This window comes from Atta colombica, unplaced genomic scaffold, assembly GCF_001594045.1.
Source record: "Atta colombica isolate Treedump-2 unplaced genomic scaffold, Acol1.0 scaffold163, whole genome shotgun sequence".
NCBI classification, from domain to species: domain Eukaryota; kingdom Metazoa; phylum Arthropoda; class Insecta; order Hymenoptera; family Formicidae; genus Atta; species Atta colombica.
This window is the reverse complement of record NW_017259254.1, coordinates 933744-948931: the sequence shown is the minus strand read 5'-3', so window position 1 is coordinate 948931 and position 15188 is coordinate 933744. Positions and strand designations below refer to the sequence as shown.

The window sequence follows — 15188 nt, the reverse complement described above, 5'->3', positions numbered from 1 at the left end:
ATATATATATATATATATATATATATATATATACACACACATATATATATATATATAAACGCGATCAAACATTAACATCACAAATTTCGCGATTTCGCGCCTTCTCGATAAGTTATCATCCGCTACATCGAATACGGCCCGTTATCGATACTCGATGTACACATCAGCAGAACGCATTAACGAGCCCAATTAGCGCTCTGACGACACAATTTGTGCGAACCCTCGAAACTGAAGCGACGTTATAAGTATGCATCGCGATCCTCGTCGGAATGCAAAGCCGTATGCGCATTGATAAATGACAAGCGGTGATCGTGGAAACGCGGATGGGACCACGTTCGTGAACTCTTGTTAATCCGATTCCAATGCTTTACAAATCCCGCTTGGACAGTTTTGTACTTACAATATACGTAATAGGTACGTGAAAAATTTTACAACAAATTTGGCTGAAACATAAAGGATCCTATACGTTACAGAACTTGTAGCAATATTGGTGTAACATTCGCAATGTTGCTGCAATATTGCAGGAATAATCTGTACACGAGGCTTACTTTTTTAATTCAGTTTGAAAATTGTTCATTAGATATATAATCGTAGCACAACGTATCTAGAATAGTTCAGTTCAATAGCAGAATTTCTCGATGCTAAAAATATGCATATATACCGGAATATCATCCGGAAAATGCATACAAGTCGTCGTTAATCGACCAATGTGCACGCGACCTTACGCGGACATGCGAGATCGAACGGAATGGGGCAATGGCGCGTGAAAAGCTCCAGATAACACAGCTATATTTCCAGCTACATATCGGCAAAGCTCAAAGAGTTAATCGTATGTCCGCGAGGCAGAGGACAGAACGGGGTAGGAAAAAAAAGCGCCGCGAGCCGGCCGCGCGTGTATTTTCGATAATTATTCGACAGTCGATTTGCGTGCGGATGGACTGCGCATTGCGGGGTGGGCGGAAGCGGAAAGGGGATAAACGGGGAGGAGAGGGAAGGGGTTGAACGAGAGAGCGGTCGAGAGCGGGTTGCCGGGGGATTGTGAGAGAAGGGGGGCTGGGAGAGTAGACGCGATTGTGGGGTCGCGGGGGTGGTTTCCGAGAGTCGCGTTCAACCATCCGGAAGCTATGAATATATTATTTGACGGGCAGTTTCGGTAGACTCCGATCGGATGGAGCATCGATCATGGCTGGCGCATCCCTTTGGGCCATTTTCATGCGTCAGAATGCGACACGCCTGTGATCGAGCGATTGCCGCGAAAATAAAAAAAACCCAGGAGGAGGGGGAGAGAGAGAGAGAGAGAGAGAGAGAGAGAGAGAGAGAGAGAAAAGAGGGATGCGCACATGGACGCGCATGCGAAAGCGCGCGCAAACAACGCCGGCCGTTAACCAGCGCGATATTTTTCCTCAGCAAGGAAAAAAAAATTCGAATGGCGTGATGTGTTAAAAACAAATTAGACGTCGAGCGACGGCACTCGATTCCTGTTCCTTCGGGAGGTAAGACAGTCAACAGGTAAGCGAAGCAAGCAAATGCATATCTGCGAGAGATCAATGCGCGAAGATAATCGAAGAACGACTCTACTATGACTTCTCGCATATCTTCTATTATGTTATCATGATTAAGCTAATTAATTTAATTTTTATAGGAATTATTTAATGATTCTGTAATAAATATCAATATATTTGTAATTCCCAAAAATTCTTTACTTAAAAAGATAAATATATATTCTTAAAGAAAGAGAAAGCAAAGCTTTTGTGTTCAAAAAATGTAACCAATATGCGAACAGATCTTATTTCATATCTTAACGTTTGTCGAGCGATTGAAATCCATAGAAACTCGTTAACAGTCTGTGATTAAATGAATGCGCATTCCACTTGCAATTATTATAGAAGAATCTCGTCAAAGACTACTTATATCTCTCCTAATTGAATAGTCGAAATTACAGTTGTTAGTCAAACTTAAACAACCTCGAGCAATGATAACCGGAATTTTCGCAAAGACAGATTGCCGCTCGAAGGAAGGATGAAGATAATGAACCCAGTAGTTAAAATTACAACGGAATATTCGTTCGGCCGAATGTTCTGCTTTCTGCAGTCTAGAGCTCAGATTTAAGTACCACAAAATCTAGTATTCTTGTTTTTAAGTGATGAATTTTTGAAATAATCTTTAATTACTGAGAATACAGGCTTTTGTACAAATCAATCTATGTCAAATAAATATAATCGTTAAATATATCGAATTACATATATCCAATTTATACTCAAAATAAAATAATAATTTTTATATCCAATAATAAAAAAAAAATTATATCCAATTGAAAATAATTTTATATTCAATTTAATAATTTTTGAAAAATGTCAAGAATACTGTAAAGATTATCAATAATTTCCCGATGATCATGTTGATACATTTAATGATCGTATTTATTTAATTATATTACAAGTAATAACGTAGATAATACTTAGTATAAAAATATTACATAATAAAAAAACAATTTATTTTAAGTTATGTCATTATTTAAATTTTTATCAACTTAATCTAACATTCCGGGAATCGCGCGATTGGAACGCATCCGTGGGCGGTAAGCTGTTCATGGAGAAATCGCAGTGGGTGGTCCTTTCTTCGTAGTAATCGAGTAGAAAATTCAATCGCGATCTGACTTTCGCATGGCTAGTTTCGCTCATTGTTATTGATTCGATTTTCAAAAGATAGCCTCCGAGAGAAAGAAAGCAGTATTTTCCAATCGATCTCTTTCTTTTCTTTGCGACTTGTCGCAGCTGTCGACGTTATAGCTTCAATCGGTTGTGTACCGATTTACCTACGATTTGTTATCAATTCTCTCCTGGACATGTGTTTTCCAGTGCGCATTATAATTGAAAGTAACACAAATTCTCCATCATTTTTTATCAAGATATTTTTAACGCCATATAATATTATTTACATGAATTCACGTAATAAACCATGTAAAACATACAAGAATAACTCAATTGAAAAATTAGAATTTAATTAGTGTTTAATTAAGTATATAACTTACAATTTACAATTTATCAAATGTAAGTAGTTTAATTAAATGTCTCATCGAAAATATAAAGTAATTCGCAATTGTAATAGAAAAATTAATTAACCAACATTCAACGCGGAATGATTAATATTTAAATAGGTTTCTTTATCAGTCGAGATGAAAGTGGTACCCAGAACGGTACCAGAATTAATCGCGATTACAAAGCGTCGTGTCACATACGAGAGCAATGGTACGAGATGCACCCCCGAAAAATTCGGGACTATGGCGCAAGAGAGTGGAGGAGGGGGAAGAAGGGAGAGCAAAACGCGGTACTGGAAGATGCAGTCCGACGTAACCTTTGACGTCGGGTCGCGTTGCGTTATAGTCGGCAGGCGCGCTTTGAAGTCGCGTGTATTTTAATGCAACGGCGAACTGTGCATATCGAGAGACTGCTGAATTAATCGCAGGGCACTCTGCGCGGGACGAGGGCGGTAGGGAGGTTGGAAAAGGGGATGGAACGGGGAAAACCGGTGGAGGAAAGGAGGGAGAGGGGACGAGACGGCCCCGCTTTTCTGGGGCACGTGCCCATGGGTATCGGTATTTCGGGGTGCGTTAATACCTCACTATCCAGACGGATAGAGAGAGAACAGAGCGAAACATCCACTCCTGCACATTGTTTGCGGCTTGGAATCAATAAAAGCATAGCTTTAGGCTACGATGGTCGCCATGGCAACCGGAGACCCATCCGTGCACTATCCCACTCACTCTGTCTCTCTCTCTCTCCCTCTTTCTCTCTCTCTCTCTCTCTCTCTCTCTCTCTCTTTCTCTCTCTTCCTCGTCCTTTTCCCTCTTCCCCGTCGTTCCTCGCCACCCTCGCGTCTCTCTCAAACCCCCGCAGTTTATCTCTGTCCCTCTTCGATCCTCAAACACGCATACCCTCTGTTCTTCTCTCGTCTTCTCTCTTCCTCTCTTTTTCTCTTTCTCCCTCGCGCTTTTTCGAACGCCGCATCTGCGTGGCGTTTTCCTTCTCTTTTTCCTCGCTTCTCCTTTTTTTTATTCTTTTTCTCCATCTCTACACTATCTCCTCAAAAATTCTAGTTCGGCTGCAACTCAAATTTGCTGCCGCGATAAAGCGCTCTTAAACTCACATCGCGATTTAATTACAATAAGAGCGATTCGAGAAAGCGAATCTTCCGGTGGATCAGTGTCTTGATGTTTTTTTCATAATAAGCAAAATACATGTAACTGCTAGAGATACGTAAAATAAACTTTTATTCTCAGATAAGTCAGTAAAAGACTTTTTTTTTCGAATTTCTATTATAAGCTTCATCAATATATCGAAAAAGAGATTTAATCTTTATTATACTTTAATTGATTTTGAATTCTAAAAATCTAATGAGATTTATTAATAGAATGAATGGTAGATCAACGGCAGAAATTGAAAAGCTGCGATTTTTAGTAGTGCATGTGACACCATTGTTAACTTTTGCGTAAAACATGAACATCCGTATAGCAAATAACGATAATATTAATAAATATTGTTATTATTTGTGCTGCTACACATATACGTGCGCAATGGGATATTTTAATACCTTAAAAATATATATTCACCAGATATCTGTGCTGTACAGAAACAGTTGCGTAATAATGCATAACAAAAGGCCGAGTTTCCGCATGCGGAGCTTTTGGAGTTCTTGTCGTCCGGAATGAAGGGGATCAAGCCACAAATAATAGCAAAAATATCATCGCCGGTATCGTCGTGATTTCTAAAATTTGTGTAAATGTAATAACAGCTCTGCGTAAGTACTTATTGGCTGTATCCATATAAAAGGAAGAGGGGGGGATGCGAAAAAATCTCTCAGAATTTCCTAATTTTCAGACATTCTCGTTTAATTTTCCAGGCAAAATTATACTTTTGCATGAAAATTCAAGATAGATATAGTTACTAAGTGGGTTTTGTCGCGTTTATAATTATTATATATTAATTAAGGATCAACTCAAGTGTCTAATAATAGATTTGAAGAAAGCAATACAATTTTACAAAACTAATATTTCATATAAAAATTTTCTCCTGTTTTTAAGAAATAGAACGAATTATAAATTGCATAGTACATATCGAAACTTTGAATAGGAGAAATATATTTAGAATATATTTTTAAAATAAAAAAACATATTCTATAAAAATATATTTTTAATATTCTATAAATATATTCTAAAATATATTTTTAAAATTAAAAGTGAGAGAGAAAATTAAAAACATCTAGAATATTTTTAATAAGCAGAATTCAACTCTCTCAGGAAAATATTTAAAAATAAATGTTTGCTGAACAAGATTAGCGTTTAATCGTTAATTTGACTTCTTTTTCTCTCACAAAATAAAGAGAAGCAAGATCATCAAAAGGAAGATTTCAGCAGAAATTCCCTGAGTTCCGATAAAATTCCCTGATAATTCTCGGCTCCTCTATACAAGGAAAGTTTCAGAAGAATTCCAGATTTTCCAGATCTTTCTTGGATGATGAACGCAGCGTGAGTCGGACGGAGTAATCCGCGTGCTTATTCCGCGCGGCAAAAGAAGCGAGATGATCGGATTAGCCGACTTTTCGCAGGGATTTGGACGAAAACCAAACGAGAGAGCCCGCTCAAAGAGAGCGGCCGTGCGTTCGGAGCAACTCGTCCAGCACGCAAACTCCGCTGGAAAAACGTCGATAAGCGTCGTACGCTTCTCGCCGATCAAGTCGAGAGCGACTGGGGTCTCGTGGAACCGGCGCAGGGGATCGAGACAACGAAGGGTGGATCGAGCAGTCGATCTTTGCGGGCGGGGTCGGATCCATCGCCGACTGGGTCGATCGACGCACCGCCGCGAGAAGTCAAAGACAAGGTAAAGATATAAATGCCGAGCTTTCGCCACCTGTCCTACGAGATTCCGCTCTGGTGCAAAGCGACCGAGAGAAGTCCAGGTTAAGATCACCGACGTGGCGCTCCATCTATCCGGGGGGTGGCGACTACCTTTCACGGAGGGATAGTCTTCAGCTTTGCGAGACGCGAGATATCCGCCGATAATTATGGCTAGCGGATGTCGGACAGCTAGAGGATATTCGTTGCCGAGAAACACGGAGATGTCGGGTTTTATGATGATAGTTTCATGTATGATATTGCGGAGACGTATATCCAGTCTCCGATAACACTGATAAAATTGATAAAATTGATAAAACTGATATCGTGGATATAAATTTACACTTGGATAACTTCACGAGTAATAGTAGCTTGATAATTTTTGAATCGTATCGTATATTGCTCCCTTTGCTTCAAAAGTGACAGTGAAGTAACCCAAAAAATTAAGTTTCTCAAAAAAAAAGTTATTGTTCAAATATTATTGTTCAGCTTGATGGAAAATTATTAATTAATAAAATATAACATTAGCAAAAAAATATATTCCCAACATAATTAAATATATCAGTGAAAAATATCAAAAAGCCCATCAGAGCCTACATCGGCTGTTCGGATGCACAGAAAACTTTTTATTTTCGTGTGAATGTAACAAAACGAATAAAATAAATGTTTCAACTCTTCAATTCAGGTTTTTTTATCAATATAAAATATAAATCGAAATTATATAAGTAACGCAAATTTTAAGATAGTGATTCCGGACAACTCGTTTTTTAACTCGTTCTTCTTTGTCCAAATATCAAATTAGCTATGTAATGAATAGCCAAATGATTATCAAAAATATTAACTTATACAATAATATAAAAATTTACATAAAGTAAATAATTAAATATCATTTTTGTCATTTTTGTTCATATTCTTTGAAAAACTATCCCTTTGATTCGTGATGATTTTTTTATTAATTAAATTAATTTACTTTTGATATGATTGATAAGATAATTAAACATTATATTAACAAGATTGATATAATATTTATTTATTATAATTATATATATATATATATATACTCGTTCATATTATAATAATAGCCCAAGAATTATGTATTTTTAAGTTGTATTATTTTTGAAGTAAAAGAACGATATATAAAAATGTATTGTATTTAATGATACATAAAGTAAATGTAATGTAATGTACTAATCTATAATTACATAGTAACATTTAATGTATTACATTTGTGCGTGCTGTATAATAACAGTTTAGTTTTATCTGCAACTCTAAAGTCTAGTTGCAGTAACAAAGTAGTCCTTGCTTGGATCACGAAATTGTTGCTTCATAGTTTCCTCAAAAATTAGTGTGATGAGTATTGTTAAATTCTACAAAATATTAAAAGATACAAAAAACAGAAAATATCGCTTTAGGAATTTATGAAAAATTTTGACCATTTGAAGCTCCTCTTTCACGATTGGGAGAATAAGGGAGAAAATACGTTCGTGTCGATACGAGTAACACCTGTACGCGGTCAATTTCGCTTCATGCTGGATCGATTAGCGTCAAATCCATAAGCTCATCTGTATATCCGTTATATATCGGGTAACGTGAGATTGTTGCCGATCCCGATGATATTGGGGAGGAGAATGTCGAGGCAAGCCGCCTGTAAGGCGACACAGGTACATATGGGCTCTCCCATAGTGAATGGACCAAATGATATAAATTATTTATAGATTTCGACACCCAGACAGAGAGAGACAGAGGCGGGCGTGGAGGGTACGCGGAGTTGGGGTGAGTCTGGACCCCTAGGGGGTCCGTTCGCGATCGAAAACCCCCGGGAGACTCCCCCGCGCTCCCCTTAACATATGCATTCTCGCTTCGAGATCACCGTAAGCCTATATAAAATTGATTCCTAAGTACCTTGTATTCGTGTCGTTCTCATGTGTCTTTTAACACCTACATATTTGCCCCCTTCCTCCTCCTTACTTTTCTTTTTTCAAATATGTAGCAAATAAAGAGCGAATACTGTAATAACTATAGTTTCAGTTATCAATCATCTTTGATAACGTGACAGGTATGATAAACCTAATTTGTTTTATCAATAGATTTCTATCAATAGAGAAATGTTTTAAATATTATTCTTATAGTGCGTAAAACTATTTGCCAATCTCAACTGTTTGTTTTTACTAATTGCTTTACAGTTACTGTTTGTCTTTTTCTAATTTCAGTTTAAGAAAAGTGTCATATAGTCGAAGCTGACTAAACCGTCTTAGACCCGTTTCCACCAATATAAGATTATTCCTCAGTTCAATTTATTGTTTATCTTTTTCTTATTCTGAGAATAGAATAAGTTAAACTGAGTTATACCTATTTCCAACGTAGATTAGCTTTAATCTCGGTCCAACTTACTCTTCGTCTTTTTCTAATCTTTAGAATTGGAAAAAGACGAAGAGTAAATTGAACCGAGATTAAATTTAATCTACATTGGTAGAAACGGATATTAGAGAGAATAAATTAAACTGAGATTATTGTTAATCTTACATTGATAGAACCGGCCTTTAAGGACACAAAAATCTTGCTGACTGTACTACTACACCGAGCACTTTCGAACTCGGTCTTGTAACAAATCGGAACGGGCCCGCGATCGCGCAGCTCGCCCCCCTGGGGTCCAATCTAAATCAATGGGCTTGTGGGTAATCGCATAATAATTACCATGGACCCCCTCTACCGCCCATCTGTCGCTGACCGACGGGGCGTACGACCCTCGGAAGAAGCAGGCACTCCATATACGGCGACACACTCGATGAACATGTCCCAGCAGGTCCCATTGTCGATGAGCACCGTTCGGAATGTCACGAAGTTGAGACGCCCCTCGGCAGTCATCACTCTTTCCAAACTGCCATACACTCGATCGTATACAAACCACAGCGAAATGCAATTCTCAAACTAATATCTTACTTCAATTTAAATCCACAAGTTAAATCTCGTATGTGATCTCGTATGCTCGTAGATTATTGTTAAATTTCTCCAAAGTTGTATAGATATATTTATTTAATAAAGTAACAGAGAATGTGAAATATTATCATCAATGCGGCCATTTGTTTCAGATAACAAAATGGAGACAATATTTTTAATCAGCTTTTGCCTCGGCCTAGCCACCGGCCACTTTCGTGGGCCACATCATCCAAGGAGCAGCGTGTCTCATCATCATTACACACCGGACAGCGACGCAATCAAATTGACGCAGGATGATGAACTCCTTCATGATGCAACGTGAGAAATAATTAAACAAAATAATTAGTTCTGTAAATAATCTTGCTGTTTTATAATTAATTCCTTTATATATATTTTTACATATAATATCTATTTACTACAACGATATAAGTAAAAAATTATCATTTTTTTTAGTTGCTTATAAAAAAAGAATGTAAACTTAAGAAAAAGAACATAATTTATTAGGAATAAAAGAACATATTTTTATTCCTTTACAATGTTATTTTTACAAAAAAATTGCATTTTAAAATTGATATTATAAAATTTTAATGATGCAAAGCATTCAAGCTTATTTTCTGAAAAACTTTGTTGTTTTAACTGTGTCGTTGTAGCAAGTGAATGATCTTGTGATTGTTTATCTTATGATTATAGACATTTAAAGGAAGATATGGGTTCCATGGCTGATCAACTTGATTTTTCGAAAATGACTGAACAAGAGATAGAATTCCACTATTTTCAGTATGTTTCAGACATCAAAAATTGGTTCGTTTATCCGCCTTAAACGTTTTTTTTACACATTATTGATATAGAAGCTTCGTAATTATAGAATTCACGATTTCGACAATAATACAAAGTTAGACGGATTAGAAATTCTTCACGCTCTTCAACATACGATGCATGAAAACGAGGAAGAAGGAATACAAAAACCAGAGGAAGATTGGATTGTAGGTACGTTTCAATTTCACATATTCAGAAAATATATTTATATATTACGATTCTTTTTAAAATATACAATAAAATTATTAATCTCTGTTTTGCTTTAGTGCTAATAGATAAAGTGTTAGAAGAGGACGATTTAAACAACGATGGATATCTAGAATATGTCGAATATGTATTAGGCAGACAAAGGGATCATGTCGCACAAGAGAAACGCAACAAGCTCAGAATCGGAACATGAAGATTTTAATTATATATAATTCGTGTCATAAAATTAAATTTCAAAGTAACAAAGAAATGAAGAAAATCTTGGCGAAAACTACTCAAATAACATAAAACATAAAAAATATTGAAAAAGAAAATGAAAAACAGAAAATAAAAAACGGTCAATATAAAATTGCAATCAAATAATATATAAATAATAAATTATTTGATTACAATTTTATATTGACCGTTTTTTATTTTCTGTTTCACTTTCTGTTTTTCGTTTTCTTTTTCAATATTTTTTATGTTTTGTTATTTGAGTAGTTGCTAAGATTGCCTTCATTTCTTTGTCTCTTTTAAATTCAATTTTACTGTGAGTCAAAACATTTGAATTTCTGTAATACATAATAAAATTGATTACGCAACAATAACGGCATCGGCTCTTAAAAGCGTTTTATTCTAGTTTGATTTAATACAAGTAACGACATGAATAAACTTAATATGTCGTACAGTCTTCATTTGTCATACAATTCAAAAGAAATTTAGATCCATCTTCTAAACATTGATATATAATTAAGAATTATTGTACATGTAAAGAACAAAATTATAAAATGTAAAATATATATATTGTAAGAGCTAATATAAATTATAAAAATTACAACAGGAATCATACTGTTGATATATATGTATATATTATGATTCCTGTTATAATTTTACACAATTTTTTACTTATAATACTTTACTATTGTCCGTTTCATACAAGAACAGTCAAAAAATTATTTTTTCGAAACAGATAAACTACATATAACATATATTTTAGATATTTGTATGAAGGCTTTGTATTATGGATTGAAGAAAAATTAATTTGGGCGGAACATACACTGTCGATTAAGACAAAGGGAGTTCAAGTTTAGCAACAAGGGAAAATCTTGCGAATCAGACGCAAATAAGATTATTTCAACCCGGTATCATTCAACTTATATCTTATGCTTTTTTTGATAATTGTAATGACAGCTACGTATATGTATATAAGAAAAGTAACATTCATATATGATTATGATGATTATACATGTACATAACTATGTATAACACTCACGAAAAAATCGAAATGCGAAGTGAATTTAACTAAAGTGTACTACATCACCCTTTATCATTATCTCTTATAGCTTCCTCATGGAAAGGCTTCGTTCAGGTTTTTGGTGTTTTTCTCTTCTTAAAAAAAAACCTATTTTGGTTCTTTTTCTTCTTAATAGTGTACACAATTCAGAGGAACCTTCGTTATAATTATATTTTTTTCCCAAAGATCTTTCACTACTTGAATCTATAATAATCAAAATAATCGCAAGTTAACATTGTACACACATTGTCAATAAAATATTGCAAACAATATATGCTTCATACTTTTGTGTCAACATCTTCGATTTTCAGATCCTTCACAGATATAAAATCAGGATAGGCTTCTATTATTTGTTTAATCGCAGGCACAAATTCTTTGTCAATTTCTAAATATTGTGGCTCATATTCGTGGTATTCTTTGGAATTTTCGGTAGAATAATATATTTTATATACTTTATCTTCTTTTATTAATCTGATAATACAATAACATAGTTATATATTGTTTCTGAACTTGCTTTTCAAAATGGATTATAGCTCACCTGATGCAATACAATCTTAACAATCGTATCTCAGTCGAAAGCTTAATTTTCCCATAGCGCTTCGGCCTGTTATAGAGGTTCTCACCATCTTCTAGTATTGTACACCTACGTTCTGGCTTAAAGATATAAGGGGGCAGAGAATCGTGGATGTGACGTTTGGCCATTAAATCGGCTGCATGATCAACATCAATATATTCCAATAGTTCAACGAACAACTTCATAACAAGAGTCTTGAAAGAATCTTTGCGAAAATCATCATATTGACAACCGATATATGATAAATAATTCATCGGTACTCCTTCACGAAAACGAATATCTCTTTTGGTGGCTCGCTTTAGAGCTTGTGGAAGCAATTTTTCAAAAAAGTCGCACCAACTGTTTCTCTGATACACGCTTACTGTGATGTGCAAGCTATAAGTATCAAGAGCCATTGCTTGATGGATAGTTCCTCGTGGTAGATACAACAAATCTCCAGCGCTGACAACCTTATCCAATATTGGCTCTCCTAACTCCGACTCATCAAAATTCCTTGAGGGATATCTTGGCAAATGTTCACTTGGTTTAAGTGGCTTATATAGTTTCCATCTCTTTTTACCTTCGATTTGCAAAATAAATGCTTCTACATCATCATAATGAGGAGCGAAACCTTGGCTATTAGCTGGCGTGAGATATATATTAGCACCAACAAAGCAACCAAAGAATTCTTGGAGAGTAGCTACAAAACATGTTATAAATTTAATAAATTAATAAGTAATAATAAATTCTTAAAATATAATTACACTGTATTTTTTACCATTCAAAGCATGTATCTTGGGTATAAATATTTGAGGATTTAACATTCTAACGGAGCAGTTGTTTTTAAAATAGTCCCAAACAATACTTGCATAAGCACGACCGGGAGGATTATGAGTCTCTTTCACTCCATGAGAGTAGGAGGTTATATCAAGATGTTTAGTGAATAGAACATTATTATTTCTCAATGTTTCTTCGAATAAAGACATTGATAAAAGGAATTTATAAAAATTACACATATCTCTTTTTATATATAATGGATTCTTTTCCCAATTTTGTCTGATTCAAATAAAAAGATTGATATTAATGCACAATAAAAAATGTATAAACATATATAAATATTGTACTTATCGATTTCAACTTACGTGAAGAATTGTTCTGTAGTCATAGGATACACTAGCCATTTAAATAATTGTCCACAGTCTTCAACAGGATTGCGATGATCATGTTTATTTATCTCAATATTTGCATAAAGTGGATGATCTGTATCATTTAAATTTGTATTTAAATGACTTGAATTTATACTTGTATTTATACTTGTATTCAAGTGACTTGAATTTGCATCATTTAAAATATTTTCTCTGCTTTCTGTTCCCTTTTTTTTTGATTTTGCATGAATAATCCGAACAGTTACTTTTTTCTTCTTAGCAGCCTTTTTATTCTCTTCTTTCATAATTTTTAATTTACTTATGACATCTTTACATCCCATCTCTTGCTTTATGCTTGCTTGTTTAACATCTTTTTGTTCAAAAGTTTTCTGCTTTTTTTTCTTTTTATTCAATAACTGTTCTGTTTTTTTACGTTTTGCTGCATACATGGCAAAAGCTGATATTGGCTCCTCCATATTACTTGATATTAAATATTAACTCAAACACAATCAGATCTAATTTAAGTTTATATTTCTTAAACGTTAAATTAGAATAGTCAATAGCTTATCACAAATAAATCAGCAAAGAGTCGGCTCTTTCTTATCTTTTACTGGTTATTAGTGATCAAAGTGCTTTTAACCTATATCTGTTCGATTATAACACATAAATTCTTGTACCTGTAATAACATTTTCTCTGTAATGATTATATTTCAAAATTAAAGTTAAATTCTATATAAATATTTTCGTTATAAAATTAAATAAATATCGCTTTCGTTGCGATCCATTTTCTTCTTTTCCAAAAGCAACGTGTTACTAAGATAGGTTAGATTCCAACATATATCGTGTTAATACGAAAGCTACATACGAAAGAATCAATCAAGTCAATAATCAGAAAATTTTTATAGTTTTGTAAAAAAAACTACAATATAACTTATTATTAAACATACTGACCTCTTTTAATATCAAGTCTATACGTGATAATGAAGCCATGCGATATACATTCGTTAGGACATAAAGAATTCACAAGGTGTTAACCACGCCACAACCACGTCACTTCCTTAGTATTCGACTTCCTTAGTATTCGAATATTTGGATTCTAGATTTTTATGATTACCCCTAATTCCAAAGGCTGCTATTTTATTTGTTTTCATATGATAAATTTTTCAAGCATGTGATTGACTATAAAACAGAAAGATTCGAAGGACCTCTCTGTCCTTTTTGTATCTATTTTGGAACTTTTGACGTACTTCATTATATCTATTATTGTGCAGTTTTTTACCATGTAAAATACTTGCACATACTAAAATTATCATTAAAAAGATACAGAATGGGTAGCTCTATTCTCATAGCCTAAGAATCATGATTTATTCCGATAAAAAAAAAATTCATCCCATATCTAATGAATAAGAATTAAATTAAAATATAAAGAGATATAAAATAAAAAGTATGAAATATCAAATCTAAAGGGATCAAATTGAATTTTAATTAAAACGGAATTTAAATTTTCTTTTAGGTTTTTCTCAAAATAAATTCCAGTAAATTGACAAGCTCTAAATATTTCTTGCGAAGAACAATATTTCATCTCATTTCTTTTTGAAATTGCCAATTTAAGAAAAAATAATATATAAATTAAAAAATACCGATGTTATATAATTATATATATTATAATTACAGATTATTTGAGAATATATTATGAAAAAGATCGATGATTTTTACAGCACACAGTCATCAATAAAAAGAGAAGATTATATAGATTTTTTCGAAGTTTATTTAGATCCATTAAATCTATACCACCCATAATAAATCTTACGTGACTAAGTTTTGTTTATCTAGAAAATCTATACATAATTATTCGGAAAAAGTAAGATTAAACCCGTACACTGCGATACATGTTACAGTCGAGTCACCGTATTCTGCACTCTTCTTTAAACCGCTTCTTCATACACTATCTTTCCTATTAATTACATCCTCATCACAATCGGTTTAGAGCGGCATGCCGAACACAGAGACAATAACTTTATTCAGTGTTTTGGACAATGTTTATAACGCACATGGAATTGTTCTGCATCATATTAAAGTCACACATATTGTAATATTTCAAGGGAGTAGTCCGTATCTCAGTCGAGGTATTATTCAATATAGTGCGTAAGTGTATGCCCGTGTGTATGTGTGTTTATTACACATACACACATATATATATATATATATATACTCTCTCTAAATTCTAAAAAATAAAATCTCACTCTTTAAGAGATTTAAAGAATGAAAATTGAGCCAATCTTGCAAAAGATTGACTCAATTTTCATTCTTTTCAATCTTTAAACTCAGTTTCAATCTTTAAGAATCAGATTTCACTCTTCAGAGTGA

The 15188-nt window shown here is 34.0% G+C and overlaps 2 protein-coding genes across 2 annotated transcripts; one reads left to right on the top strand and one right to left on the bottom strand.

Moving 5' to 3' along the window:
• The first annotated feature begins 3175 nt into the window (after nt 1-3175).
• LOC108686017 lies at nt 3176-10067 on the top strand. The gene is given in 10 exon segments (XM_018191059.1): nt 3176-3371; nt 3466-3543; nt 3546-3605; nt 5605-5876; nt 7606-7667; nt 8422-8565; nt 9011-9145; nt 9518-9604; nt 9693-9814; nt 9910-10067. Coding segments are annotated over 10 exon segments (1290 nt in total). The 3' UTR covers nt 10044-10067.
• A 692-nt stretch (nt 10068-10759) lies between these two features.
• On the bottom strand, nt 10760-13856 carry LOC108685995 (bifunctional lysine-specific demethylase and histidyl-hydroxylase NO66). Its single transcript, XM_018191023.1, has 6 exons — nt 13773-13856; nt 12819-13498; nt 12455-12732; nt 11662-12376; nt 11408-11594; nt 10760-11327 (listed from the first exon to the last, which is right to left on the bottom strand). The coding sequence occupies exons 2-6, from the start codon at nt 13295-13297 to the stop codon at nt 11253-11255; spliced, it is 1734 nt and encodes a 577-aa protein (XP_018046512.1). The 5' UTR covers nt 13298-13498; nt 13773-13856; the 3' UTR covers nt 10760-11252.
• Between the last annotated feature and the right edge of the window lie 1332 nt (nt 13857-15188).

Excerpts from the sequence above, each read along its gene's own strand:
- LOC108685995 (XM_018191023.1), bottom strand. The coding sequence starts at position 13,297 with ATGGAGGAGCCAATATCAGCTTTTGCCATGTATGCAGCAAAACGTAAA. Across the intron at positions 12,733-12,818 it reads ACTACAGAACAATTCTTCAC|ACAAAATTGGGAAAAGAATC; the intron begins GTAAGTTGAAAT and ends TATTTGAATCAG. Across the intron at positions 12,377-12,454 it reads CAAGATACATGCTTTGAATG|CTACTCTCCAAGAATTCTTT; the intron begins GTAAAAAATACA and ends CATGTTTTGTAG.